This window comes from Medicago truncatula, chromosome 8, assembly GCF_003473485.1.
Source record: "Medicago truncatula cultivar Jemalong A17 chromosome 8, MtrunA17r5.0-ANR, whole genome shotgun sequence".
Taxonomy (NCBI): Eukaryota; Viridiplantae; Streptophyta; class Magnoliopsida; order Fabales; family Fabaceae; genus Medicago; species Medicago truncatula.
The window spans coordinates 12,967,311-12,991,199 of record NC_053049.1 but is presented as its reverse complement, the minus strand read 5'-3'; the positions used below and the strand labels follow the sequence as shown (position 1 = coordinate 12,991,199).

At 32.5% G+C, this 23,889-nt stretch overlaps 3 protein-coding genes across 8 annotated transcripts; 1 reads left to right on the top strand and 2 right to left on the bottom strand.

The window, feature by feature from the left end:
• Window positions 1-487: 487 nt before the first annotated feature.
• LOC25500959 (two-component response regulator ORR22) lies at window positions 488-7,253 on the top strand. 5 transcript variants are annotated; one of them, XM_013589496.3, is made up of 11 exons: window positions 488-599; window positions 1,529-2,826; window positions 2,913-2,977; window positions 3,098-3,311; window positions 3,399-3,485; window positions 4,547-4,717; window positions 5,120-5,272; window positions 5,376-5,813; window positions 5,904-5,977; window positions 6,291-6,894; window positions 7,006-7,253. In XM_013589496.3, the coding sequence occupies exons 6-11, from the start codon at window positions 4,579-4,581 to the stop codon at window positions 7,026-7,028; spliced, it is 1,431 nt and encodes a 476-aa protein (XP_013444950.1). In that variant the 5' UTR covers window positions 488-599; window positions 1,529-2,826; window positions 2,913-2,977; window positions 3,098-3,311; window positions 3,399-3,485; window positions 4,547-4,578; the 3' UTR covers window positions 7,029-7,253. The 5 variants fall into 5 exon arrangements, with proteins under 5 accessions (XP_013444950.1, XP_024627531.1, XP_024627530.1 ...); XM_024771763.2 differs by having other exon boundaries at window positions 3,102-3,311; window positions 3,399-4,717; XM_024771762.2 differs by having other exon boundaries at window positions 3,399-4,717.
• Window positions 7,254-8,034: 781 nt separating this feature from the next.
• On the bottom strand, window positions 8,035-11,475 carry LOC25500958 (protein-ribulosamine 3-kinase, chloroplastic). The gene is made up of 9 exons (XM_013589495.3): window positions 11,317-11,475; window positions 10,990-11,143; window positions 10,785-10,875; window positions 10,445-10,516; window positions 10,286-10,374; window positions 10,046-10,164; window positions 8,881-9,021; window positions 8,473-8,549; window positions 8,035-8,317 (listed from the first exon to the last, which is right to left on the bottom strand). The coding sequence occupies exons 1-9, from the start codon at window positions 11,384-11,386 to the stop codon at window positions 8,171-8,173; spliced, it is 960 nt and encodes a 319-aa protein (XP_013444949.1). The 5' UTR covers window positions 11,387-11,475; the 3' UTR covers window positions 8,035-8,170.
• Window positions 11,476-14,178: 2,703 nt separating this feature from the next.
• On the bottom strand, window positions 14,179-16,147 carry LOC25500957 (RING-H2 finger protein ATL39). Of its 2 annotated transcripts, none has more exons than XM_024772377.2 (3): window positions 15,876-16,147; window positions 15,485-15,579; window positions 14,179-14,557 (listed from the first exon to the last, which is right to left on the bottom strand). In XM_024772377.2, the coding sequence occupies exons 1-3, from the start codon at window positions 16,038-16,040 to the stop codon at window positions 14,284-14,286; spliced, it is 534 nt and encodes a 177-aa protein (XP_024628145.1). In that variant the 5' UTR covers window positions 16,041-16,147; the 3' UTR covers window positions 14,179-14,283. The 2 variants fall into 2 exon arrangements, with proteins under 2 accessions (XP_024628145.1, XP_024628144.1); XM_024772376.2 differs by having other exon boundaries at window positions 15,486-15,583; window positions 15,876-16,142.
• Window positions 16,148-23,889: the final 7,742 nt, after the last annotated feature.

Sequence of the window (23,889 nt, the reverse complement as noted above, 5' to 3'; positions counted from 1 at the left end):
TGAATCTTTTTAAAAAGGTAAGCGACTAGTTTATTTTATTTTTGAAGGAAGGTAAGTGACCAGTTAAAAATGACTTAAATGATCAATGCATTATTGATTAAATATATTGGACTAAAGAATATATTTAAACCAAAGTAAATATATTTAAATGATAAAAAAAAATACTATCCATCTCATTTTAATAGTCGTTTAAAAATTATATACGATTTTTAAGAAATGATTAATTGTGTTGATTTTAATAATAAAATTAATACCATTTACTAAAATATTTTTATTAATTTTTTTTTATAAAAAAATATTCTTATTAATTGTAGTTAGTGAACTAGTCAAGTTTGATGAATTTAAATAAATAATGGTGAAATAATAAATGCTAATTTGATATTAAAAAATAACAATTATTTTGAAGAAAAAAAAAAAGAGAAAAAATGCTAAAAGAAAATTAAAATAAGAGGAAGGGAATATTGGAGTATTTAAACAAAGTATTGATATTCACTCTCTTCGCTCTTCGCTCTTCCTTACTCAATGATTATCCTCCGTCACAAGAAAACTACAATTATTCATTCATTTCGGAACGTAGTTTCCGTTCATTTCATCAACAGGTATATACTGTTTCCTCTTTCCCATTTAAGTTTTATTTTCCCGAATTCCTCATTTATGATACATTTTGTTTGCACTGTAATTTATTAAGTTATCTTCTTGTTACACTGTAATCATTCACGTTATAATATGAAACATGGACACAGACACACCGAAATGCTAATAATTTGAGAAAATGATATAATTCAGTGTAATCATATGTATTGGTGTCATCTCGGACACCGACACGTGTCCGACAACGGGACACATCTAATCCCAGGAGTGTCTGTGCTTCTTAGTTCATAAGTTGTTTTTAACTTATTTTCATAAGCTATCCAAGATAACTTATAATCTTTAAGCCTACAAATTAAGTTGCTTATCCAAACAGGACCTAGTTTCATATGCATCTCTTTTGGAATGATATCTAAATCTAGTTAACTTTGTTACCATTTCGTTTTGGAGATGCATGTATAAGACATAATTCGTTCAATATGAAACATGTTTTAAGGAATCCTTCATCAAGGGTTGTGGATGATCGATTTTTCTCAATCTTTATAACTTTCTACTATGGAACCAAGGTTGCCCATTTCAATTCTTGTGCTTTCTTAAATTGCATAGCTGTACTAGGGTTCAAGTTTGGATTGAATTCAGAGTTGAACATCCCTCTCAAAAACAACGATATGAAGTGGTCTATAATTTACCGAGTACTCAGTATGATTCACACTGACACATTCTTGTATAATCCAGTGTAGACCGGGCAAAATAATTGAAGCGAAAAAGGGTAGAAGTCACAATTTTTTTTCTTTTTCTGAGACTTTAGGATAAAGCTTGGTTGTTGTTGTTGTTTTCTGAGAGGTAGAATTTGTCTGTTAAAGTCACCTGTATCATGGTTATTCTGTTTTATTTGTTTTGTTCCGAAGTTTTAGTCTAAGGGTGAACCTTGTTGCTTTAGATTTGCAGGAGCTGAAGGATTTTGAGAAAATGAAAGAATTCAACCTCGACCTTCTCAAGAAAATGAAAAGCGAGCATCACCGAACTCAAGAAGCATCCAGATAAGTGTTACTAAGTTCCATCACTCAACCAGATCACTAGAAATTAGTGACAAATATAGGGAAGAATTGTCTAAAAATTTCGACAGTGAAGGCAGCAGAACTTGAAATTGAGACCTCAAAGAAAAAGAGGAAAGTTTCAAGCTCTAATTTTCAGAATCATAGTGACGTTGCCTTTTATTTAACTCACTTGTTCTTTGGATCTTCTGGCATTATTAGTAATTCTGGAGAATGTTGAAGCGATAGTAGAATTGCATTGATTTGTAGGCCTTATAAGTTTTTTTTACAGTTGAACATAGCCATAGGCTAGTGACTATATGTAACCAAATATTAGGTTTCATATTGCTTGCTCCTAGTTGAGTTTAAGAGGAAAAATTCCACTTTCTAACATGTTTAGATATACTTTTCTTTCTTGTAATTGTAAATTTCTTACTTTTTATGTAATTTCTACTACACTATACTTTTCTTTCTTGTAATTGTAAATTTCTTACTTTTGATGTAATTTCTACTACACTATGTGTAAAAGAAAAAATAAAGAGCTTTGGGATCGTAACTTTGCAAGGTTACCATTTAATATCTTTCTATTTAAATTGTGAAAACTTGATTGTTATACTACAAAGAAGTTCTAGCTTTATACTTTTAGAGGTCTAACTTAGGAAGTTACATAACAGAGTAGCTGAATGATAGAGAATATACTCTCTCACACCTTACCAGTCGTGACAGATCTGCATTGCATTTGCAGAGTATTAGGGTTTAGTGTTTATTATACAAGCATCATATCTCTACATAATCATAAACCTGGGAGACCTCAAGCTTGAATTTTTATGTTGCTCTTAGCTGCATACTTCACCAGAAGATTGTTGATTAAAAAACTTAATCGTAATATTGGGTGAGGGGTTTAAGTTTCAAACTCTAGCTTGATACTTCATTAGGCCAAAGAGAATTTGCTTTAAGTGAATAAAATCAACCAATCTATAAGTTTCAGCTATTTGCTTAAGGTTGAAATATGGGTTTAAAGTTTAAAAGGTCTATAACTTAAAAGTGTTTCCGATTCTGCAATGATAACTATTCTATTGGTGCACGGTCTTATCACACAGAATTGGATTCTACTTCAGCCTCCCTCTATATACGAATTGATAAGAATTTATGGGGCCAACTATGGTGAGATCTCTGCCAACAATTTGGATGGAGATTTGAAATGGTGAGTCCTTAATCATATATTTAGGTCATGTTTCGTCTCTCATTTTTTGGTGATACTATTCAATGCTAATGCCATGTCTTGTGCAGGGATATTGATTTGATACTTGAAAGATGAGGAGGACATACTCTGTCCATGAGGTGTCAGCTCATTGGTAAGAGTTTGACTTTGTAACATCAAGAGACGAAGTTTAAATCCCATACGAGATAGTTGTAAAACGGACATTAGTTTATTAATAATAATTTTCATTTCCCCAAAATTGTTTTTTAAAAAGGTAGACATGCGCTAAAGAGCATCCGCAATCAATTTAATCCACTGCTGCAAGGTGTTGGCTAGCTTAGTGGCTGATCACCGGATTGCATAAAAGCTTCAGGTTAAAGATTTAATGGAATGAGGTAGGACTAATATTGAAAGGGGATACCCCATCTTTCCATGTTAAAGTTCTTGGAACACTGGAAAAAGGTGCTGACAGGTGGCACATCTGCATGGTATGAATTTAAGGTCGTCGGATTCGTTATTCTAACTGATTCCTTGTATTAGCCATCAAATTAAGTAAACATTTATTCATATCTTAGAAAAATAATAAAGTTGAAGTTTCAAATGAAAGTGCAACGTCGCAAACCCTACGCCTTCATTTGTTCGGCCGTTTCTCTTTTACTCAGGTAAGTGAATCGAATACCCTAATGTAATCATCGTATTTAGTGGATCTTATTAATGTTTGTTGTTTGTGATTTCTCTAATTTCTTGTGTTCGTTTATCTTCCCTTGCATGTAGTTCACTCCTTTTGATATAATTAATCTCTGTTGATTGATTCGGAATGAAATGAGTGGAATTAATGTCGGATTCTGTGGGGGGGTTCCACTTTGATGATAATTGTTAACAAGGTTTTAATTGTGTTGTGGTCGCGGTGCTATTGGTTGCGACAAGGTCTTAATTGTGGTTATGGTTGTGTTGCGGCCGTTGTAAGCTGATTCAAAAATTTGACTTATGCTCAGTTTGGAGGCTACAATAGTACTTTGACTTCTTTCATGTATTGATATCAGTTATATCTGCGATACCAATTTTCTCTTGGATATCTTACCTGTAAATATCCGTGAAGTATCCGAGTTTTATTTTTTCTTTCTGAAACATAATTATCTAATTCTAATGCAGACTTTTTCATCTGTCAATTTCTTTAACTTGAGTCACAATGATTTTCATCTTTTGTTCTCTGTGCAAGTGCTAATGTCAATACAATATTTTTGTGTGATTGTATTTATGTGTCCATTTAAACAGCTCTATTCTCATCCTGTACGTATCAGTCCATTTCAATGCATGACTCTTTTCATTGATAAGTTGATGCATGTTTGTACTAATAAAAGTTTAAAGTATATTTTTTGTTTTGCAATTATGTTTGCTTTATAATTATAGTATTCAATTTAATTAGATTTTTATTCCAAATCTGAAATAAACAATATCCAAAGCATTGTGTTCTAGTTTTATAAAGTAATGTATAAGGAATACATTGTTAGTTTGGATTTTTTAAATTACAACTATACATTTATGAGATTTTATGATTTTGTCTTTATCAATTCTGTGTATGTATCTTTAGATGCATCTTATTACATTTTTTAAGTATATGCATATAGTTGTAATGAAAATGTGTTGTATCATATCTGATACTTGTATTATGAGTATGCATCATACATGCTCCTTCTCTCACTCAACAAATTTTTGCACTCAGATATTCTTCTATGCATTTTACTCTCTTCTATCATGGAGTCTGACAAGTCCCAGTCAGTGACGCTGAGGAGGTACCATGGTCCAGTAGCCGGTGTGAAAGTGTTGGTTGTGGATGCTAATTCGGCATGCCGAACAATTGTATCAAAAATGCTTATTTCACTTGGATATGAAGGTAATTGACACTTATTCTGGAAGTTAAAAGTTATTTTTTATATTTATATTTGTAGCTACTATGCTGCTGAACTACACTCAGGTTTCGTGGCAACCTTAATGTTTCAGATATTTCCATATTTCTAGCTGTTGTATCTACTAACCATAGAAATCAATATGATTATTCATTATGGATTAATTTTTGATAAATTTATCATATTCATTGACTCTGTTCTTTCAGCTAATAGTTTCTTGTTTAATGTATGCATGCGTCTTCCTCGCTTGAGATCATCATATAATCTGATAACTTATTTTAACGTAACCGTGATTTTTAATTTTTGCTTCTTAAGGCTAAACTATTGGGATGTTGTCTCCATTTTTATTTATTTTGGAAACAATTTTCTTGACATTCTTTCAATACTAGTTATGACAGCTTCACTAGCTTCCGATGCATTATCCATTATCTGTGAGAAGAAGAATGAGGTTAACCTTGTGCTTGTGGAGGTTCAGTTGCCAGACATGGAAATATATGAGCTCATCGAGAAAATGGGAGAAAGCTCTAATCTCCCGTCTTTCAGTAAGTTCTAGTACTAGCTTTGGCTTACTATTTACTTATAGCCTCACATGCTTGTCGCTGAGATCAATCGTTATCTGACAGTAACTATTTGTTGCATTTGTAGTTATGACTGCTTATGATGATGACACTCCTTCCATATCACGGGCTCTTGGTTTTGGAGCCAAGTGGTGTTTTAGAAAGCCAGTTCAGATTTCTGATCTACATGACCTTTGGCGATTTGCAGTGTGGAACCGATATGAAACAACAGTCACTGAAGCAGTACCTGACTTCGTGTGGCGTCTGTCAGATGTGATTATGGCAACCAAGGGTCTCGCATGCCAACCATCCATGAATACAGGAGAACGATCTCGCCAAAATGCAATTGGTCTAGAAGGCCAACCATCCTTGAATGCAGGAGAAAAGACTCTCCGAAGTGCAAATGGTAAAGAACATGAATTTCCTGATAATGATAACTCAGTACTCCTGAACAGGAAAAGGAAAAGCTGGACCGATGATTTACATAGGAAATTCTTGGAAGCTGTTGAAATAGCTGGAATCGATGGTGAGTTTGACCTTGCGTATTATTTATGAATTTCTGCAGTGCTACTAGCTATAAGTAAAAAATAACGTTTGTTGTCTTTCTTGTGTGAAGCTGGTTCGAAGACAATATTCCAGATTATGAATGTGGAAGAGTTTACCAAAGAGAGTGCGTCAAACTATTTACAGGTTTGTTCTTTGTAATGGTGCACGCGTTCTATCTTGTACAACTCTTTTTTGTACACTTTTTAATAACTGACATGTGTGGAAAATGTCCAAGCGTATTGCTTGATGTAAAGTCTGAAACTCAAAATAGGGGAAACCGGTGCTCAAGGCTCCCACCATTGGGGATTACTAAAAAGTTTGAATTTGTTTTCAATATTGTTAATTTCAGTTATGTTTTAGCACGGAGCAGCAGCATTAGTCTCCAGCTGCATATTCTGTTTCTGCATTATCATGTGGTATTCTAATCACGACCTAATAGTACATTTGATTGTTTCAGAGATATCGTCAATCTATGAACCTACGTGCTACTGCAATGGAACAGCATGTGAATGGATATGTGTCTCGGACTAACAAAAGTCAAGGAAAATGCCCTTTAGAAAAACAAGTTTTGATCAACGATCCGAAGGATCTCAGTAATTTTGTGCCTGTGCATATTCTTGACACTTCTGCAACTTTTCTTCCCTTGGAAAGCTCAAGTTGTCAGGAGTCACCTTTCAGTCAAAATCAGCTGTCCCTGCCATTGGAACAGCAAGGTGTTGCGCACACCACATCCAGCCTTGGTAGGTTTATAAACCGTGTTAATGATGATGTATCTGAAAAGATCAGCCAGGTTTTTAATACAGAAGATGGAGAAGTTTCTAATGCAGGACAACAGTTGAATTTTTCAACACCGCTGACCTTTGACATGTGCGAACCATTATGCACGGTGCTACCTATGCCACCACTACCACCAGATGAAAAAGCATACTATGATAAGTTTTTTTATGCAAAAGGAACTCAGCTGTTTACTGATGAGGATTTGAAAATGTGGTTATCAACGATTCGAGGTATGAACATGCCAGTAATGTTTCATTGCGCCTGCGCTCGGGCCGCGAGCACGAGTGAGTCTACATTTTCTTCTTGTTTCTATTATTATTTACAGATATTCTCCTTTTTATTTATCTTTTTTTTTTTTGTTAAAAATTTCTAATTAGGCCACTTTGATTTGGCAGGCAATGTGAATGCTGTTGCTTGAAGATGTGGAAGGATGGCAAGACAATAAGGATTCAATAATTTCTTTTTTTCTGGAACTTTTTCGTTGGGAATTTGGTCTTTATATATATCGGCTTTTGCTGGTTTTGATTTAAGTTGTTGCATTGAATAACGACAAGGTCAACAACAACAGTGATACTTGTTTGCTTATATATTATGAAAACTAACATGCAGTGGCATTCTGTTCTTAATATATATCCATTCTACATCTTTTGGTGTTCTTGGTCTTCAACTATGGTTTTTGTGATCAATTACATGATGCTATCCAGTTAAGAAATATAGATTTGTTTTACAGCTTGAACCTTAAATCAAAATAATTAGCGTGGTTTAACGTATCTAGGGTCGATGTTCCGGTATGAATCTAACAATTTAAAAAAAAAAAAATTGGTTTACTGTTTCTTATTGTCTTCATCGTGTCCCAGTAGATGGAGTATTGAGCTCATTTGTGTTGACATAGGAAGGGGGGTCTAAGCCTGAATTAGGGACGAATCACAATTGGAAGGCTTAGAGACCCAATTCACGATGCTTCTCTTTAGTCTATGCGTCTGTTTGGATTGACGTTTTTTCACCCAGACGATCACGTTTGAGAGCCTACCCACTGTGAAAACCAGAAGCTGGTATTTGTAATCTCAGCATCTTCACCTAATAGACTCTAGAATCAAATTAACTTTTTCTTGTATGTGTATTGAATAGCTATGTGAATATTTTTCTGATTCAGTATTTTAGTTTCTGAAGTAAATGAAATAAGCCAACTTAAGTTTATGTAACCCACCTTATCATTAAGTAGGAATCATCTTCATTTCTCGAAAGAAATTGAAAACTTCGTAACAGTAATTTACGACGTAAAATGACCCAAATTTTTGAAAATTTAGACATAATTCAGCTATTTTATACTAAAAAAAAAAAATAAAAAAAAAAAAAAAAAAAAAAATCATTAGTAGCATCTTAATTCAATCTACCCACCTAAAGTTTTTCTTTGATCATCAAAATGAAGAGAAAACAAATGTATGTCTGTGCATTGGTATATTACTTCTCCATTTCAGAGTACTGAAGATGAAAAGTTATTAGTTAAATGTACAAGAGAAGAGCCTCATTTGATTAAGCTTGTCAATAATTATTACAATCCTAAGCTTTTAAATAAGCTAGATAATCATCAATGATAGACATTGCAGATGATCTGTATCCAGAGCCAAAGAGATTGTAATGATTTAAATAGTGATACAGCAAGTATAGGTCTCTCCTCTTCTCAAAGCCTGGCTGTTTAGGTATTACCTGGAGAGATTATTTGAAATTTATCAAAATCTGAAAATTACATAATCAAATGATATTTCACATGCTAAAGATTGAATTTCTTTAAAACATTGCAAGTGAGTATATCTATGTACTATTTTATCTGATACTAATTATTTTGCTTCATACAATATTACCTCAAAATAAGAGTTATAGAATGAGCCTCCAAAGCCAGCACACCAAGACATACCAAATTCTGCCTCATTGTGTCCATCTGTAGAACAAGACAATGTAACAGTCAGTCCAATTTTTCCTTATAATAGCTAGAGGTTCTAGCTTGCAACTAATACTTCTAGGCCTGCATCTCAGTTAAAGTCTTTTGGAAATGTCAACCAAATTGAACCGAACCAAACCAACCTGCTCTTCATCGGTTTGGCTTGGATTTCATGAGTAAAAATTGCAAAAAACTAATTAAACGGTCTCTTTTTTGTTGGTTAGGTTTTTTTCTTTCAAAAAACATTCCAAACCGACTTGTTACACCTCAAGATAATCCGGTCCCAAACACAGGTTGCCAAACAACAGCTTCTTACAAATGTTTGACTTACAATAACATGCTGGGTCCAATATGACAGGCTCTCCATTTTTGTCTGAGCTTATGTTACCACTCCAGAGATCTCCATGTAACAAGCACGGTTCTATCTCCACATTGTCAAACAGCGGCTTAATGTTTTCCACCAGTCTCTGGCCTGTAGAACAAGTCAATCAGATATAAATCGTAGAGTCTTATTGGAGGAGAGGCTAGTACTCTTTCTTATAACATTATAAACTAAGTAATGCTGCAATAAGCGCTAGTACTTGTTATGATTCCAAATTTCGATGAGAAAATGCAACAAACAAATGGCGAAGTTTGACATAGCTCATAACACTATTTAGCTGTACATTTTTAGTCTCTTATGAAATATGTCTGCAATATATATAACCAAGGTTTTGAAAAACATCCCGTTACCGTGAAAACGGTCGCACCAAAAAGGTAGAGATAGTGTCCGTTTTTTTTCTGTTTTAAGTAACAGAGTGAACAAAAATCACGGAAACAACTGTGTTAAAACACTGTTACGCCGCGAGGAACAGCCGAAAAAAGGTATAGATAGTTTACATTATGATGACCATAGTCCGTAACAGCCGAAAATGCAAGTTCTTTAATGCGATCACGACTGCTATTTAAGACCTTGTAATAATACTTAATTGAGATTAAGATTCTAATTGAAGGTAGTATGTTCTTTTTGATTTGTCTCACAGACACTTGTTCTAGGATTAAGGCACCAAGAATATATGTAAAAACAAGGAACTGTTCATACATGACAGATCAAAATATATACAACTATCCTCAAGAAAATAATAGCCTCCTGTTTTCCCTATACAGTAAACTTGGGAAATGGATTCCCTGCAGTAACTGCATCAAACAATTACCGACCTCAACCCTCTGATCTAAATTAATGGCCGTTTAAAACCGTTTTAGTGAACGTGTAATCTGAACTGTACCATCTTAAATCAATGGTCGAGAGTGTTTACTGTGTACTTTTATTACTGCAAGGAATCCGAATTGTACGCTTGACGTAATCTTACATGCATCTAATATGTTTGTGCACTCAATTTCAATTGCCTGCTCAGTTTATTCAATATAAATGTCATACACTAAAATCAGGTGTATGGCCAAAATCGGCGAATGGAAAGAACGGTAGTAGTACTGTCACTATATTGGAGCAAAGTTACCTTTTTCCAAAATGGTCCTGTCACTATATTGGTCAAATGCCAGCTGCAACTGGTAACCTAATCTGTGCTCTCCGTAAAACTGAATCCAGTCTGAAGACCAGGTATTTATCTGTGGTGTGCTACATCAAAATATAGATTATATAACTAAAAATCAATTAGTACAAATTACAAAAGACTTCCTTACCTAGAAAAAAGACATGATAAATGATAACCATAACCATAACAATTACAATAACATACCTGCCGATGGTGTTTTCAACGTCGAAACCAAAGCCTTTACTTGATTTTCCAGACTTGTGCATTTCTGCAAGCTTCCTTCCTAGAACAGACTGGGAAGCAAGAAGTTAAAATTTAAGTCCGCATGTACTTCTTATTGGAACTACTTTCTAATAGACTCACCTGATCTCTTGATCCTCCAAATTCTATGAATTCCATAATGATGAAAGAACCACCAGACGGTAGCGATCCAACCTACAAATCCTATTAATATGTTACCTCAATTTCCCACTAACAAACTCGCAAAAACGGTATCTTCCTGATTCATTCACAACTCACTACTGCTAACTATGTAACACTGTCAGTTCAGATTGAAGGCATGTCCAACATACAATGACATACGACACCGAGATATGTTGTTACATTCAATCATTTCATGTTCTGAAATTATTATCAGTGTGTTAGTGTCATGTCCAGCTTCTGTGTCTGTGTATGTGCTTCAGAGACTGTAAAATCTTCTCACCTTGTACGGCTTAGGCACACGGATGGTCCCGGTTTCATACATAGCTCCTAAACCAAGAGCCTCTGCCTCAAACATTGATGGACCAATACTCCTGATATAAAGTTTCAACTTTCAGAAACATAATCCAACAAATCCAAATAACCAACAGATAGCTCATTCCATAGAAAGAAAAACAGCAGAATGTATGTTTCATAGTTCATACTACCTGTTTGTTTTAACAAAGAATGAACCAGCATCAGTGTCGTAGCGATTCGCAAAATTGATACAACCACCTCCAACTGGACTAATTTTGGTTATCTTTGAAGCTTTTCCTTCAGAGAGAATCCATTCACGAACCGGATCCTTACTCATGCTGCACACTAATAAAACAAACAATAAGCTGAGAAATGTTAGTTATATTTCTTCAAGGCATTAATTAAATACACATCATAAATTCATCCAATGAAACACTAACACAGACACGAATACTGGACACGACATGTTACAAGGCATTTAAACAAGATGGTACGAGGTAGTTATTATTGTTACTTACTTGGTAGTGATTTGGTTTTGGTGAAAGAAGGTAGAGGAAGAGAAGAGAAGAATGTTGAAGTGGACATCATGGTTCCCACGTGTTCAACTCTTCTTCTTCTTTTGCCTTCCTTTGGCTTTACCAACACTTTCTTTCCACCAATCACACACTATGAGTGCCTTGTTATGGATTTTTATTTAAATAAAACTTTTTTTTTATAAATAAATAATGATATTTGTTGAGATTTTGAAAAACATTATTATGGCTCTAAAATAAAAAAAAATTATTAGATTCTTTTCCTAAAATCTATTTTTTGCAAAACAATGAGGTCAATTTTTTAATTTTTTTAAAGATGGATTTCTAGAGTTTGCTTTGTTGGGTTAAGTGCGATTGAATATTGAAGGTAAAGGTTTTTTGGTGTTGATCTTTTATTTTCTTTTGTTTGGTAGCCTAGTGTCTAGAGCTTATACATTTTAAATGTGGGGAAGTAAAGTAAAGTGTTTGGGGTTCGAACCCCGACCCCAGCATATAATATGTAATATTCCTACCAACTGAGCTAAGTTTACTTTACAGGAATGATGGTCTTTTAAACTTTATGGGGTAGAAGATTTTGATAATATGAAATTTGTTCAGAAAATAAGTAAAATTCAACTAATAATTATTAATAGAATTTTACGTTTTTTTAGGTGAATAAGTGGAAATTTTGAGGTTCGAACCGCAACCCCATACATATATTATGCAACCCTGTGTCTACCAATTGAGCTATGATCACGGGAACTTCTTTCCTTCTATTCAAATAAATAATTTTCACATATATTTAGTTTATTATTTCAAGATTTCGTCTTCTTAGTGTTACGTTGTTTTGTTCGTCGTTTGCTTTGTTGTCCCATCTTGTCACGATTTTTGTTCGGCTCAGATTGTTGGATATGCTTCAATATGTTGCGGATTTAATAATGACTTTGGTGTCATTAACGTTCTTGAAGGCGTGGGTACTTTGCACACTGGAGTGTATTCATATTTGTAGGCTTATGTGTTTTGTCATTTTATGTTATTAACATGTATACTCTAAGTTTGTACTACAATATCAATCTAAATGAATATCCTTTATTTTTCATACAAAATATCTAAAAATAATAAATTTTCCACACAATTGGTTGATCATGGATCTATTCAAACGTCTTTAAGGTAGGAAAAATGCTCTTCTCACCATCATTTTTTCTCCAAAACATCAAGAAAATACGAAAATACCTTTTGACGTCAGTCAAATACCGCTGACTAATACTGTTGTTTTTGTTCTCCGACGACAGTTAACTACCGTTTGAAGTATTTTTATATTTTCATGGTGTTTTGGAGCAAGACTAATGATGAGAATAGCAATTTTCGTAAGCTAAAGTACCTGAGCATAGTGTTGTTTGAGGTTTTTTTTTCTTTCTCTTAGAAATCGTAGTTGGGCCTAACACAACCCCACAAAACCGGCTTGTGAGGTGAAGATTGCCCCACTTATAAATAAATTGTCAGACCAACTCCTAACCGATGTGGGACTCTTAACACTTTCTTCCATCAAGTAGATAAAGAGTTATCTAAAAAATTAAAAAGATGTTGGAGGGTGGTGGTGCGATGAGAGTGTAGGGCACAGAGGACCATGTCAGCATCGTGATGACGTAAATTGGCTATTTATTTATTGATAGTTCATTTTGAAAGTGCCACTAAGGATGAATCTAACGTGGAGGGTTTATTTGGTCATGCATAATATCCTCTTTGAAACTCTTTTTTGCTTACAATATCCTTTTGAAACTACAAAACTAATTTTTGAAAAAGGTCTTGAGCGGTCCCAACTATTTTGAAAACAATAAAAAGAAATATACATTCGATAAAAAAGACAAGTGGATGGACAAAAGTTAATGTATATGATATAATATATAAATCAATATATCAATTTATCTTATATAAAAAAAACAAAAGAAATATTATGTATTTTTAAAATAATTAAATAATAAATTTTTACTATATCCAAAAAATTATGATCATGTAAACATATTTTTTTTTAAGAAATTAAAATGAATTAAATTAACTAAGATATATGAATTTCAACATAAGAAGTGTCGAAAACTAGAATGAAACATACACATTACATTAATTAACAAAGATGCAGAGAATTAAAAAGAGGATAAAGAAACCTTTCTCGAGATAGTGTGAGGTACAATGGAAACCTCTTTCAATAGAATTTGTTCCGTTCACATTCACATTCACAAGCACTAGAGATATTTTTTAGTAAATATCTTGATTAAAAAGATTTGAACTCTTTTCCACTTGGACTGAATTGATGACATTTGTGAGCCTTCTAATTGGTTACACTAAATTCATTATAATTTTTTTTGAAAAAATTATTATTTTATCATCATTATTATTTTATATATGAATACGGTTTACACAATTTTTATTTTTTACTAGACTCAATAGTAAAAATTACATTTGAAAAAAAAATTACACATGATATGTGGAAAGAAAAATAAATATAATATATCAAATATTTATATATATAGATATAAATTTTAGTAAATTTCTCGGAGTTGGAGTATGATCTATGGCCCCATCTCCCCGCTACAGTCGGATAACTTTCTCCCCATCCCTATTTCTACGGAAAAAATTCATCGTCCATAGACTTTTAAATGACGTTTTAAATAGGTAATCCCTACGAGTATCGTCAATTATGGATGTATATTGACACCCTAGTATCAAGACACTTTTTTGCAATATATACCGGTTATCATTCAATATATTTCATGTGGATTTCACTAAATAACCACTTAATTAAAAACATAAGTGAAACCAAACTATTTAGTAAAACCCACAAAAATTTCATTATGTAATGTAATCAAATAGTGTGTCTAATAATCTCCATTCCCTTAAGGAAAAAGATCAAGAATATACAACAAAAACTTCTTTATAATCTATATCTATATCTATATCTATCCTATATCATCAACTTCAGCTTGATTCTATTTCTCTTGCATTAACTTCACCTTGTCTCTCATTCCCTTCTGAAGTACTATTAGACTCATCAAGAGATTGTCTTATGGTGAATGTCACAGGTCTCACATGTTTTTCTTCACAAACATTATGTAATGTCAAACGACATACAGGACATGTTGATTGTTTTCTTAGCCACATATCAATGCATGAAAGATGAAATGTGTGTCCACAATAAGGTATTATGCGTAATATTTCTTTTTCTTTGTACTCTCCTAAACATATCACACACCTGTAAAAACCAAAATGAAATTTAGAAAAGGACAAAATTTTTGTGCTATAAAAAAAATAGCTAAATTTGGAATAGTTCTTTTTTTTCTATTAGGTTTTTTTTAGAAAAAGCAAAATTGTATTGGTAAGCAATGATCAAAGCATAAGATATGCTGCCTAAGTTTGTCTTATTAGGTTAGCAAATCCATGTGTTGAATTTAGATTGGATTTAGAGGATAATAAAAACTGCATAAATAAATAAAGGGATAGATTAACGACACTCTTTAAGCACTTTAATTGTTAAGTTTTTATAAAAAAAATGTACATTCAAGGCATTTCAAAATTATAATAGTTGACTTTTTGAAATAATAATTACTAAATTTAGGATGCTTATTAAAGGGTATCCAGGGGGACTCGTTAACAAGACCCCTAAATAAAATATTTGTAGGTAATTTGTTGGTCATTTTCTGAACTAAACTGACTAACGAAAGATACATTCAAAGATCAAACTAACTAATAAAAGATACATTTGAGAACCAAACACACTAAGAAAAGACACATTTGAGAGCCAAACACGCTAAGCAAAGACCTGTTGATGAATTTTTTGCAGTTTTGAAACATTCAATGATTATAATGAGCGTTTAATATATTCATAACCAAAATAATTGTTTACCCTAAAACTTTTTTTTTTTTTTTTGACAAAGTTTACTCTAAAAGTTGTTACTTAGAATTAGAAAATGCATGTTTAATAAGATTATTATTAAAATAAATAATTCTCTAAAAGTGTTTATCCAATCAAAATCTAAGTGAGTTCAGAGTCTGACTCAGGTTCTGAATGCAGCGGATTATATCAAACACAAAAAGAGTAAGAGACACAACAATTATACTGACTTTTATGAGAGAACTTGCAGTCAATATATAAGATATGCAAATTAGAGACTATACTTAACTGTGTACACTGAAGATGATTGAAGGCCTCTTCATTGAAATGTAAAGTGGGGATTGCAGCAACAAATGCAGGTTCAGGTTCATTACCATGATATTCTGGCTATCAAGTAAACAATGCAAAAATTAATATCTGAACCATCCAACTTAAACAGTTACACTATGACATAAACAACCAAAAAAACTACTCATTGAGCCAAATTAATACTCAAGAACAAATATTGCCAAGTTCAAAAATTAAGAACAAAAATCCAGAAAAAAAAAATTATAACAAAATAAAGTAACAGTATAGTATCAATTAATTGACTTTATAATTATGCAATCATTGTTAACAAATAAAAAAGTCAACTCATAGTAAGAGTGAACAAGAAAAAAAAGTCAAAGTTGAAATTTACCCGTTCAATATCTGGTCTTGATTCCATTTCATATATAGTACGTGATCCCACATGCCTTTCTCTAAATCTTCCACAAATTAATCTTGTACATACAAATACAATGAAAGTTGCACTCAATCCAAATCCAATAATTGTAGTAACCAAATTGTTACTTGAACTCATCATAAAAAATTCAACACCCCCACTTCACAAAACCAATCTTTTTAGAACAAAAAACAAACACAAGAAGCTAAAACAAAGAAGAAGAAAAAAATAAAAGCTCCAAGGTATATTATATATTATATTATAGTATATATCAATATAACACAGCCCACAAGTTCCAAAAGATAAAGAAGATGATAAACAATAAAAATTTATTGAGGACCCAAAAAAATAAACCCTTATAAAAAAAAAATATCAATATTTTTTATGTGGAATCCAAGTGGCTTTGGTGTGACTCAAAGTGAAGATGAATGGTGAGAAAGAGAAGTAGAGAGTTGTGGAAGAAGAAGGCTGATTCTGTTGCCTCTTGGAATCATATTCGTGGGGTCCATTATACGATTTTGACCAATTGAAAATGAGGTAATCAAAATCAGACGGTTGAGAGTTTATATCAAATCTTTGGTTTTTAGTAACAAATGATCATAACGGTTAGGAAAGTTCATTGGATTTAAACAGCTTTTGAAACCGCTGCTATAGTTATTGGTTTGGTCACTTTTGAATATAAGTTAAGGTTTATTATTTGTGGTTCTCTTGTCCAAAGGTCAAGAATATCAATGATAATAACAAATGAATTAAGAATGTTTTTCATTGGTTCCAAGTCAAACTTGCAGGTAACTTAATCTTTTTTCTATATATATAAAAAAACTTGAATAAATTCTATAAGTAAAAATATTCTTTTTAAATTGATTGAATAATTGATGTGTCCTCATTTTTTAATGATCTTATACGTGATGTTTTCTTTATAATAACTAGCAAACCGATCTTTTTTTTTTTTTTTTGAGAGAACACCGATCTTTTTATTACATTAACACTTGTGAATGTATACTATATATAAATAAAATAATATGTTTTTAGTTCTTTTGGGCTGATTTTCTCTCATTTTAAAAGTATCCTCAACTTTCAATATAAAAGCACATATAACAAATAGATAAGTGAAAATTCAAATATTAAAATAAAAGTGTAACAAACAAGATATGATTATATGTCCAATTTTTTTCTTTTGTCCTTTAAAAAGTATAACAAACTATATGGGCATATCTATTATTTACTTTACACAAAGAAAATATGAGATTTTGGGCTGACTTTTTCATTATGTCAATTATACCCTTAACCAATTTTTTTTTAATATAATGATTGTTGTTGATGTCATTACAAAGATAAGAATTTAGATTATATTTTTTTTGTTATATTGTTGGTGTCACTGAAATAGATAAAAATGGTTAGTTTAGTTTGTTATAATTTGAATGCAACAAGCATTTATATTTTTACTTTTAATCAAAATCAAGATTTCATAAAAAAAATACCGTTATTAATTTTCAAACGTTGGTGCAATAAAAAAAGCGGAAAGACGGACATGTAAGTGCTCGTTTCGCTAGTTATGAATGATGTTTTTTTTATGAAATTTTGTTTTTGATTAAAAGTATAGAGATTGATGTTTGTGAATTTCAAGTTATAACAAACCCAACAAACCACATCGTCTTTTTATAACAAACCTAACAAACTATGTTTCTTTTTTAATTACACCAACAATATATTAAATATAATATAATTTTTTTAATGAAATTAACAAAGTAATATAATTTTTCCAATGATATAATTGAAATAATAAAAAAGATAGCCCAAAATCTCTTATGCTCTTTATATATAGTATAGATGATCATAGGAAATATATATAAAAGAATATAAGATTTTTAGGATGTTTTTTCATTATTTATGTTTCATCCTTATCAACGCAATTCTTTTTTAATGTGGATTTATTCTCTTTCTACTCTTTCACATTTACCCTTCATTTCATGCGTCTTTTATTTTGGATATGCTAATATTTGTTCAACTGTGCAGGATCATATACTAAAATTTATAAGTCTTTAAACTAAGTACTGGTTCTAAAAGAACAAATGAGAGCAAATGAATTTACAAAGGAAGCTTAAGTTGTAAGTCAGAGTCTGAAGAAATCAGAGTCTGAAGACCATCAGAAGCTGACAATCAGAGTATGAAGTCACCTAGAGTCTGAAGTTCATCAGAGTCAGAAGTAAAGAACCTAAAGTCAATTAAAGTGGTTATTTGAAGCACAAGTTTGCAGAAGAAATAGAAGCCTGGAGAAACGACTATTTTAGAGGAATTAGAAGGCATTGGATTTTTATCCTTTGAAGGAGCTAAGAGAAAGGATAATAGTACAATTGTACAACCACTACTCCACTATTGTCTGCGCAGAATACTACTATAGTTGTGTCTCTGCTGGTTAATTCTACATATAAGGAATGAATTTCAAATTATTCCTTCCTATGCTATTAACCAAATAAAGCAACAGATCATTAGTGACATGATCAAAGCTTCAGCAACGACTCTTTGATGTGCTGACAACTCTGCAACGCCTCTTTCACACCTCTATATAAAGGAAAGAAGACTTGAAGATTAGTAGAGACTCTACAACATTTAAACTGTGTCAAAACTCTACTAAAATTGTTGTGCATCAAACACTCAGAATTTCTTAACAACTTTCTTATCTTAAAAATTCTAGAAACTTAAGAGTCTGATTTGATTTGCATTGTGAACACCACTGATTGTATATCAAGTGTTCAAACCAAACTTATTTTTGTGTAATTTGTTTGTTTTGAAGTCTCTTGCTTTTGTGCTTAAGCATAGGAAATATCTTTCTATTGTGCTTGAGTATTTGAAGTCTCTAGCTTTTGTGCTTGAGCATTTGTAATCAGATTGGATTATAGTGAAATCTCCTTGGAAGTGCAAGGGGGATTGGACTACTTCCGGATTGTGGAAGGAACCAAGATAATTGCTCTGTGTGTTTATCTTTTCTCTCTATCTTTACTTTATCCGCTGCATTAGACTATGAACATTGCTTCATAATTTGAAGTTTATTACACTCTAGACTTTGGACTTAGTTTAAAAACAAGAAAAAGCTAACACTCTTGTGTTTTTCTCACCCTAAAGTGACTAATCAGTTATAGCTTATTGTTTTGCTGAGTACCCTTTTCCCTGATACTCAGGTTTAGCCTTAGTCTGTTGATGGTAAGTTAACAGCTAAGCAGGCATTATCCTTCCTTAGGTCGGTTGATGTGTTGCTTCCTTGGGCGGAGCACCTCTGGAATTCTTGTATACCGCCCTCCCACTCCTTTATTTTTTGGCAGCTTATACATGGTAAAATGCCAACGGATGAAAATCTTCGAAACTTGGGTTGTGTTATAGTTTCAATTTGCTCCTTTTGCTTGAAATCGGAGGAAACATCCGAGCATTTATTCCTATGGTGTCCCATTGTTGTAGAGCTTTGGTATTGGCTTGGTGACAAGCTTAATTGTGTATTGGACCTTTCCACAGTTCTTTCTATTCTTTCTTGTATTCCGCTTCGCGGTTCTTCTCAGGTTTCTGACATGTTTATGGTTGCGGTGGTGCATACTCTACATACTATTTTGTTATCTCGTAACACATTACACTTCTCTATGAGAAAGGTGACAATTCACGCTGCCAATGTGCGCACACACTCTTTAGTGGCTATGAGTGGTAACTCCTTGACAGGTAATTGTTTGACTTCAGACTTTAGTTTTCTTGACTCATTTTCGGTTTCCCCCCATAACCAGAGGGTCAAAGAAATAGTTATGGTGTTGTAGAAGGCCCCCTCTCCTCCTTGGCTGAAGGTCAATACCGATGGTTCAGTCATTGGAGGGCACACTGCTTGTGGTGGGTTATTCAGGGACCAACTAAGGACATTTCTTGGGGCCTTTACTTGTAATCTTGGCATTTCTTCTGTTTTTCATACTGAGATTAATGGGTTCATTTTTGCCATTGAATTTGCGGTGCAAAATGGTTGGAGGAATATTTGGCTAGAGAGCGACTCCACAAGTGTTGTGAAGGTTTATAGAAATTCTTCCTTAGTCTTGGTTATGCTTTGTAACAAATGGCATAATGCGCTACATCTTGGTTTTAAGGTTATTTCTTCTCATATTTACCGCGAAGGTAACTGCTACGCTGACAAATTGGCCAATATGGGTCATTTCGTTCAGGTTGGTTGGCTTCTTTACCTCCGGAACTACACTCTGATTTCTTTCGTGAACGGTGCAGTCTGCCTAACTATAGATTTCCATAGTCTGCTTCTTCTTTTTTTCTTTTTTTCTTCTTTTGTATTTTTAGCTTTGAAGGGTTTTGTCCTAGTCCCCCCTCTTGTACATCTTTTTCTCCTTTTTTTAATAAAATATTTTTTGAGTTTGGTGGCTTAGGAAGGAGGTTTCGTGGGGTGCCAACCTAGTTAGGATGTCGTTGTTCCCTTCTGAGGCATGTCCTTTCTCCTAGCTTACCTAAGAAAAATAAATTCAAATTTGAAAACTAACTACCTATTTTGGTTGAATTTGTTTTTGTTATAACTTTTTTTTAAAATAAAAAAGATTTAAATTGAATATTGAAAGTCAATTTTAATAATTTTAAATAGTATAGATATTACAATAATTAATATATATATATATATATATATATATATATATATGTGTGTGTGCGCGCGCGCGCATGCATGCATGGATGGTCCGGTTGGATCAAAAAGGATAGTTGAGCTGCTTAAGTCTGCCGTTTGACGAGACTGAGCCACCAAACTGTTTATTGTTTGCCTGATTTAGTTGAGTTGAGGTGAAGTGATGACTTCGGTTAAGTTGTTTGTCGGTCCCCGATGAAACAAAGAGGGGTTGTGTACTTGCATTTTCTCCGACGCCCAAGTTAATGGTGCGTTCAAGAGGTGCAGTCATAATTTAGGGTAAGAAGTGTCAACCCGACCTAAGGCTAAGACCTGAGTATAAATAGTGGTTAGGTAGGGCTTGGCTAGCAAACCATATCATGAAAATCGTAGGTAACTCCCACAGCTCGTGAGCAAACCTCGTTACGTATGATGTAATATTTTTCTATCAATCAAAAGTAAGTATTGTATATCGTCTCCCCAGAGACTAGCGCGATATTCCAGCCATTCAACAATCAATATTGTTCTAAGTGTATGGAATTAAAATATTTGTTTGTGTAAACCTATAAACTATTAGACATAAAATAAATAGAGAAAAGATAAGGTCATTTCGCTTGGGGTCAGAGACACTCAACCAAGCGTAACAACTGCAATCTCACGATCAAATAATGGATTCTAGCTTTTTAAACGATATTATCACAATCACTCGACAATATCATTCGTGTCCAAATGATATCGTTATTTCTAAGGAATTGTTTAAATGTCGATTTCCCAAACATTTAAACAATCACAAAGTCGATTGGATCGTTTAATCGACGATTTTCTAATCGATTAAATGACCCAAAAACATTAAGTCCTAGATTAAAAGTGATTATCAAATATTAACATCCATATCTAGAGTGATAACTTAAGATAAATTGTTATTCTATTTCTAGATTCAAAAGTATGTGTCCATATCATTTTAATTTTAAATCTCAATAAAATAATAAAAACAAGAATAACAACAATATTGAATAAATAGCTAGAACCATATATTAAATGATCAAAAAATTACATAATAGTTTGTTTGAATACCTCAAAACCCACAAGGGTAGATGTACCTACATATGTCTAAGATAGCTTTGCAAATGATGAAGAAGAGATGAAGATTCAATGACAAGATTCATGATGTCTCAACAAATCATAGCTTGAATCTAATCCTAACTACCTTGATTTGTGTTTCTCTCTCTAGAAAATGCCCTAACCTCTCTCCAAAAACTAAATCACTCCAAAAGTGGTGCTGCCTCCACCAGAAAAATGTGACCTTCCTTCCTCTCCTTTAAGTTACTGTGCGGCTCCCTTTCTATAAGAATTGCTGAACCTCTTTTTTCTTTCTCTCGGGTCAACCAAAGTGACATGGGTCAAAGGCCCATTTTTCATTTAATTGTGCAGAACATGTTAATATTCTTACCTCCCTTTCTTGTTAGGCTACACAAATGGTACAATACTAAATGTTTCAACTTGATATCATTTTCCTTGTGAGGCGTCCGGAGTTTCCAGTATTGTGGCTTAATGCCATCCAGTTTGGCGTCTCTTAAGTTCCTCGAGTTACTGGGACTGTAGCTTTATGTTGTCCAGTCCGGTAATTTCTCGTGTCTTGCAGGCGATTTGAGCCATTTCCTTGCCAAACTTTATGTATTTCTATAAAGTTTTTGTAAAAAAAAAAAGTATTTCTAGAAAGTTAAAAGATTTAATTTTTTACATTAAAACTTATCAATAAAAATAAAATTATGGTTGAATTAAATTATTAGATTTTTTAAAAACTTATAGAATTCATTTTTCCCACACAAAAAAAAAAAATCCCATAAAAAACACCATAATTTCATAGGATAAACTTGAATGAAATATTTATCCTTTTCAAAAAATACTTCAAACTATTACTGTATTTTTCTTTGATACATTGAATCAAACATTTTTTTTTTTTGTACATTGATTAAAATAAATTAGTATTATTATTTAGTATGATTTAATTTATAAAATATTCAATACAATTACCTATTTAATGTTTTTCCTGAATTATCCCTTAAGAGAATCCTTCTAGAAGGTTTGAATTGACCGTCAATCTTAAAATCGATTTGAAAATAGTTTTGAACGAACAACAAAAGTGCCTTGGTTAATACCCTCTACCCGTAAAATTAACAAAATGTATTTAATTTATAATAATTTTAATATATTTTTAAATTTACCATAATTTTTATGTATATTAAATACAGACAAACCGGCTTAAAAGAGACAGGTGGAAAAATACGACATATCAAAATAACATGCTCAATAATAATAGTCGTAACGTGCGAATACTCTTGTCTGGATCATACTAGGCAAATTCAACTTGGTGTATCTCGAGCAACACCAACTGCTTCAATGAATGGCACAATATGATCAAAGAAACAACCACCAATTAACACGATCTGTGTAAGTTTCTTCCATCTATCCACTCCCTCCGTCTCACAATAATTGTCTATTTATCCATTTAGAGACACAGGGAGTATATTTTTACTACTTCATATATTTCCAACATAACCAATCATTTTCATATTTTGTAGTATACAAATATTAAATTCTATATTATTTTCTATCATAATCAATCATTTATATATTATTATTTTCTATCAAACCTAATATTTCACTGTGTTTGTGTAATATTAATATTATTTATTTTTAAAACTTGATATCCGGACCAAGAACAAATAAATTAGAGGGGTTTAATCTCATTGTTCACTTGCGGGGATCATTCAAAACCATCACATAGATCTGTGTGGACTTTTTCCACCAGAATTGGCACAAGGGGGATTCAAACATAAAATCTTACGAATATTTCAATCCAAAACTACTACGCCAGCCCAAATGTGTAATATTAATATTAATAGAAAATTATTTACAGTTGTATTTTGATCAAATATTAATAGAAAATTGGGTTAGATCAAATAATTTTTAAATTGTTATTCAAACCGAACATAACCTTTCATGATTTATATTTTCAATCGGATGATTTTTATCTCAATTTTTTTGACAGTCATGGTGCATCTCGGGCAACAACTACTTCAAAGAATGACACTATGTGTTCAAAGAAACAGCCACCAATAACACGATCTGCGTAAGTTTCTTCCATCTATCTATATTTTTATTACTTCTTATATTTCAAATATAATTAATCATTTTCATTTCGTATTATACAAATATTAAATTCTAATATGTTTTATATATTATTTTCTATCCAACCTAATATTTCACCGTGTTTGTGTACTATTAATATTATTTATTTTTAAAACTCGATATCCAGTCTAAGGACGGACTAATCAGACGAGTTCAATTCTATTGTTCACT

What these genes read in the sequence shown, in the direction of transcription:
- LOC25500957 (XM_024772376.2), bottom strand. Translation starts at nt 16,040, where the DNA reads ATGATGAGTTCAAGTAACAATTTGGTTACTACAATTATTGGATTTGGA. An exon ending in CAAGACCAGATATTGAACGG is followed by an intron (nt 15,584 to 15,875) that starts GTAAATTTCAAC and finishes TTTACTTGATAG; the next exon opens with CCAGAATATCATGGTAATGA. An exon ending in AATCATCTTCAGTGTACACA is followed by an intron (nt 14,558 to 15,485) that starts GTTAAGTATAGT and finishes TGGTTTTTACAG; the next exon opens with GTGTGTGATATGTTTAGGAG.
- LOC25500958 (XM_013589495.3), bottom strand. Translation starts at nt 11,386, where the DNA reads ATGATGTCCACTTCAACATTCTTCTCTTCTCTTCCTCTACCTTCTTTC. An exon ending in GTGTGCCTAAGCCGTACAAG is followed by an intron (nt 10,517 to 10,784) that starts GTGAGAAGATTT and finishes TAGGATTTGTAG; the next exon opens with GTTGGATCGCTACCGTCTGG. An exon ending in TTGGAGGATCAAGAGATCAG is followed by an intron (nt 10,375 to 10,444) that starts GTGAGTCTATTA and finishes CTTGCTTCCCAG; the next exon opens with TCTGTTCTAGGAAGGAAGCT.
- LOC25500959 (XM_024771763.2), top strand. Translation starts at nt 4,510, where the DNA reads ATGCTCCTTCTCTCACTCAACAAATTTTTGCACTCAGATATTCTTCTA. An exon ending in TGAAATAGCTGGAATCGATG is followed by an intron (nt 5,814 to 5,903) that starts GTGAGTTTGACC and finishes TCTTGTGTGAAG; the next exon opens with CTGGTTCGAAGACAATATTC. An exon ending in GTGCGTCAAACTATTTACAG is followed by an intron (nt 5,978 to 6,290) that starts GTTTGTTCTTTG and finishes TGATTGTTTCAG; the next exon opens with AGATATCGTCAATCTATGAA.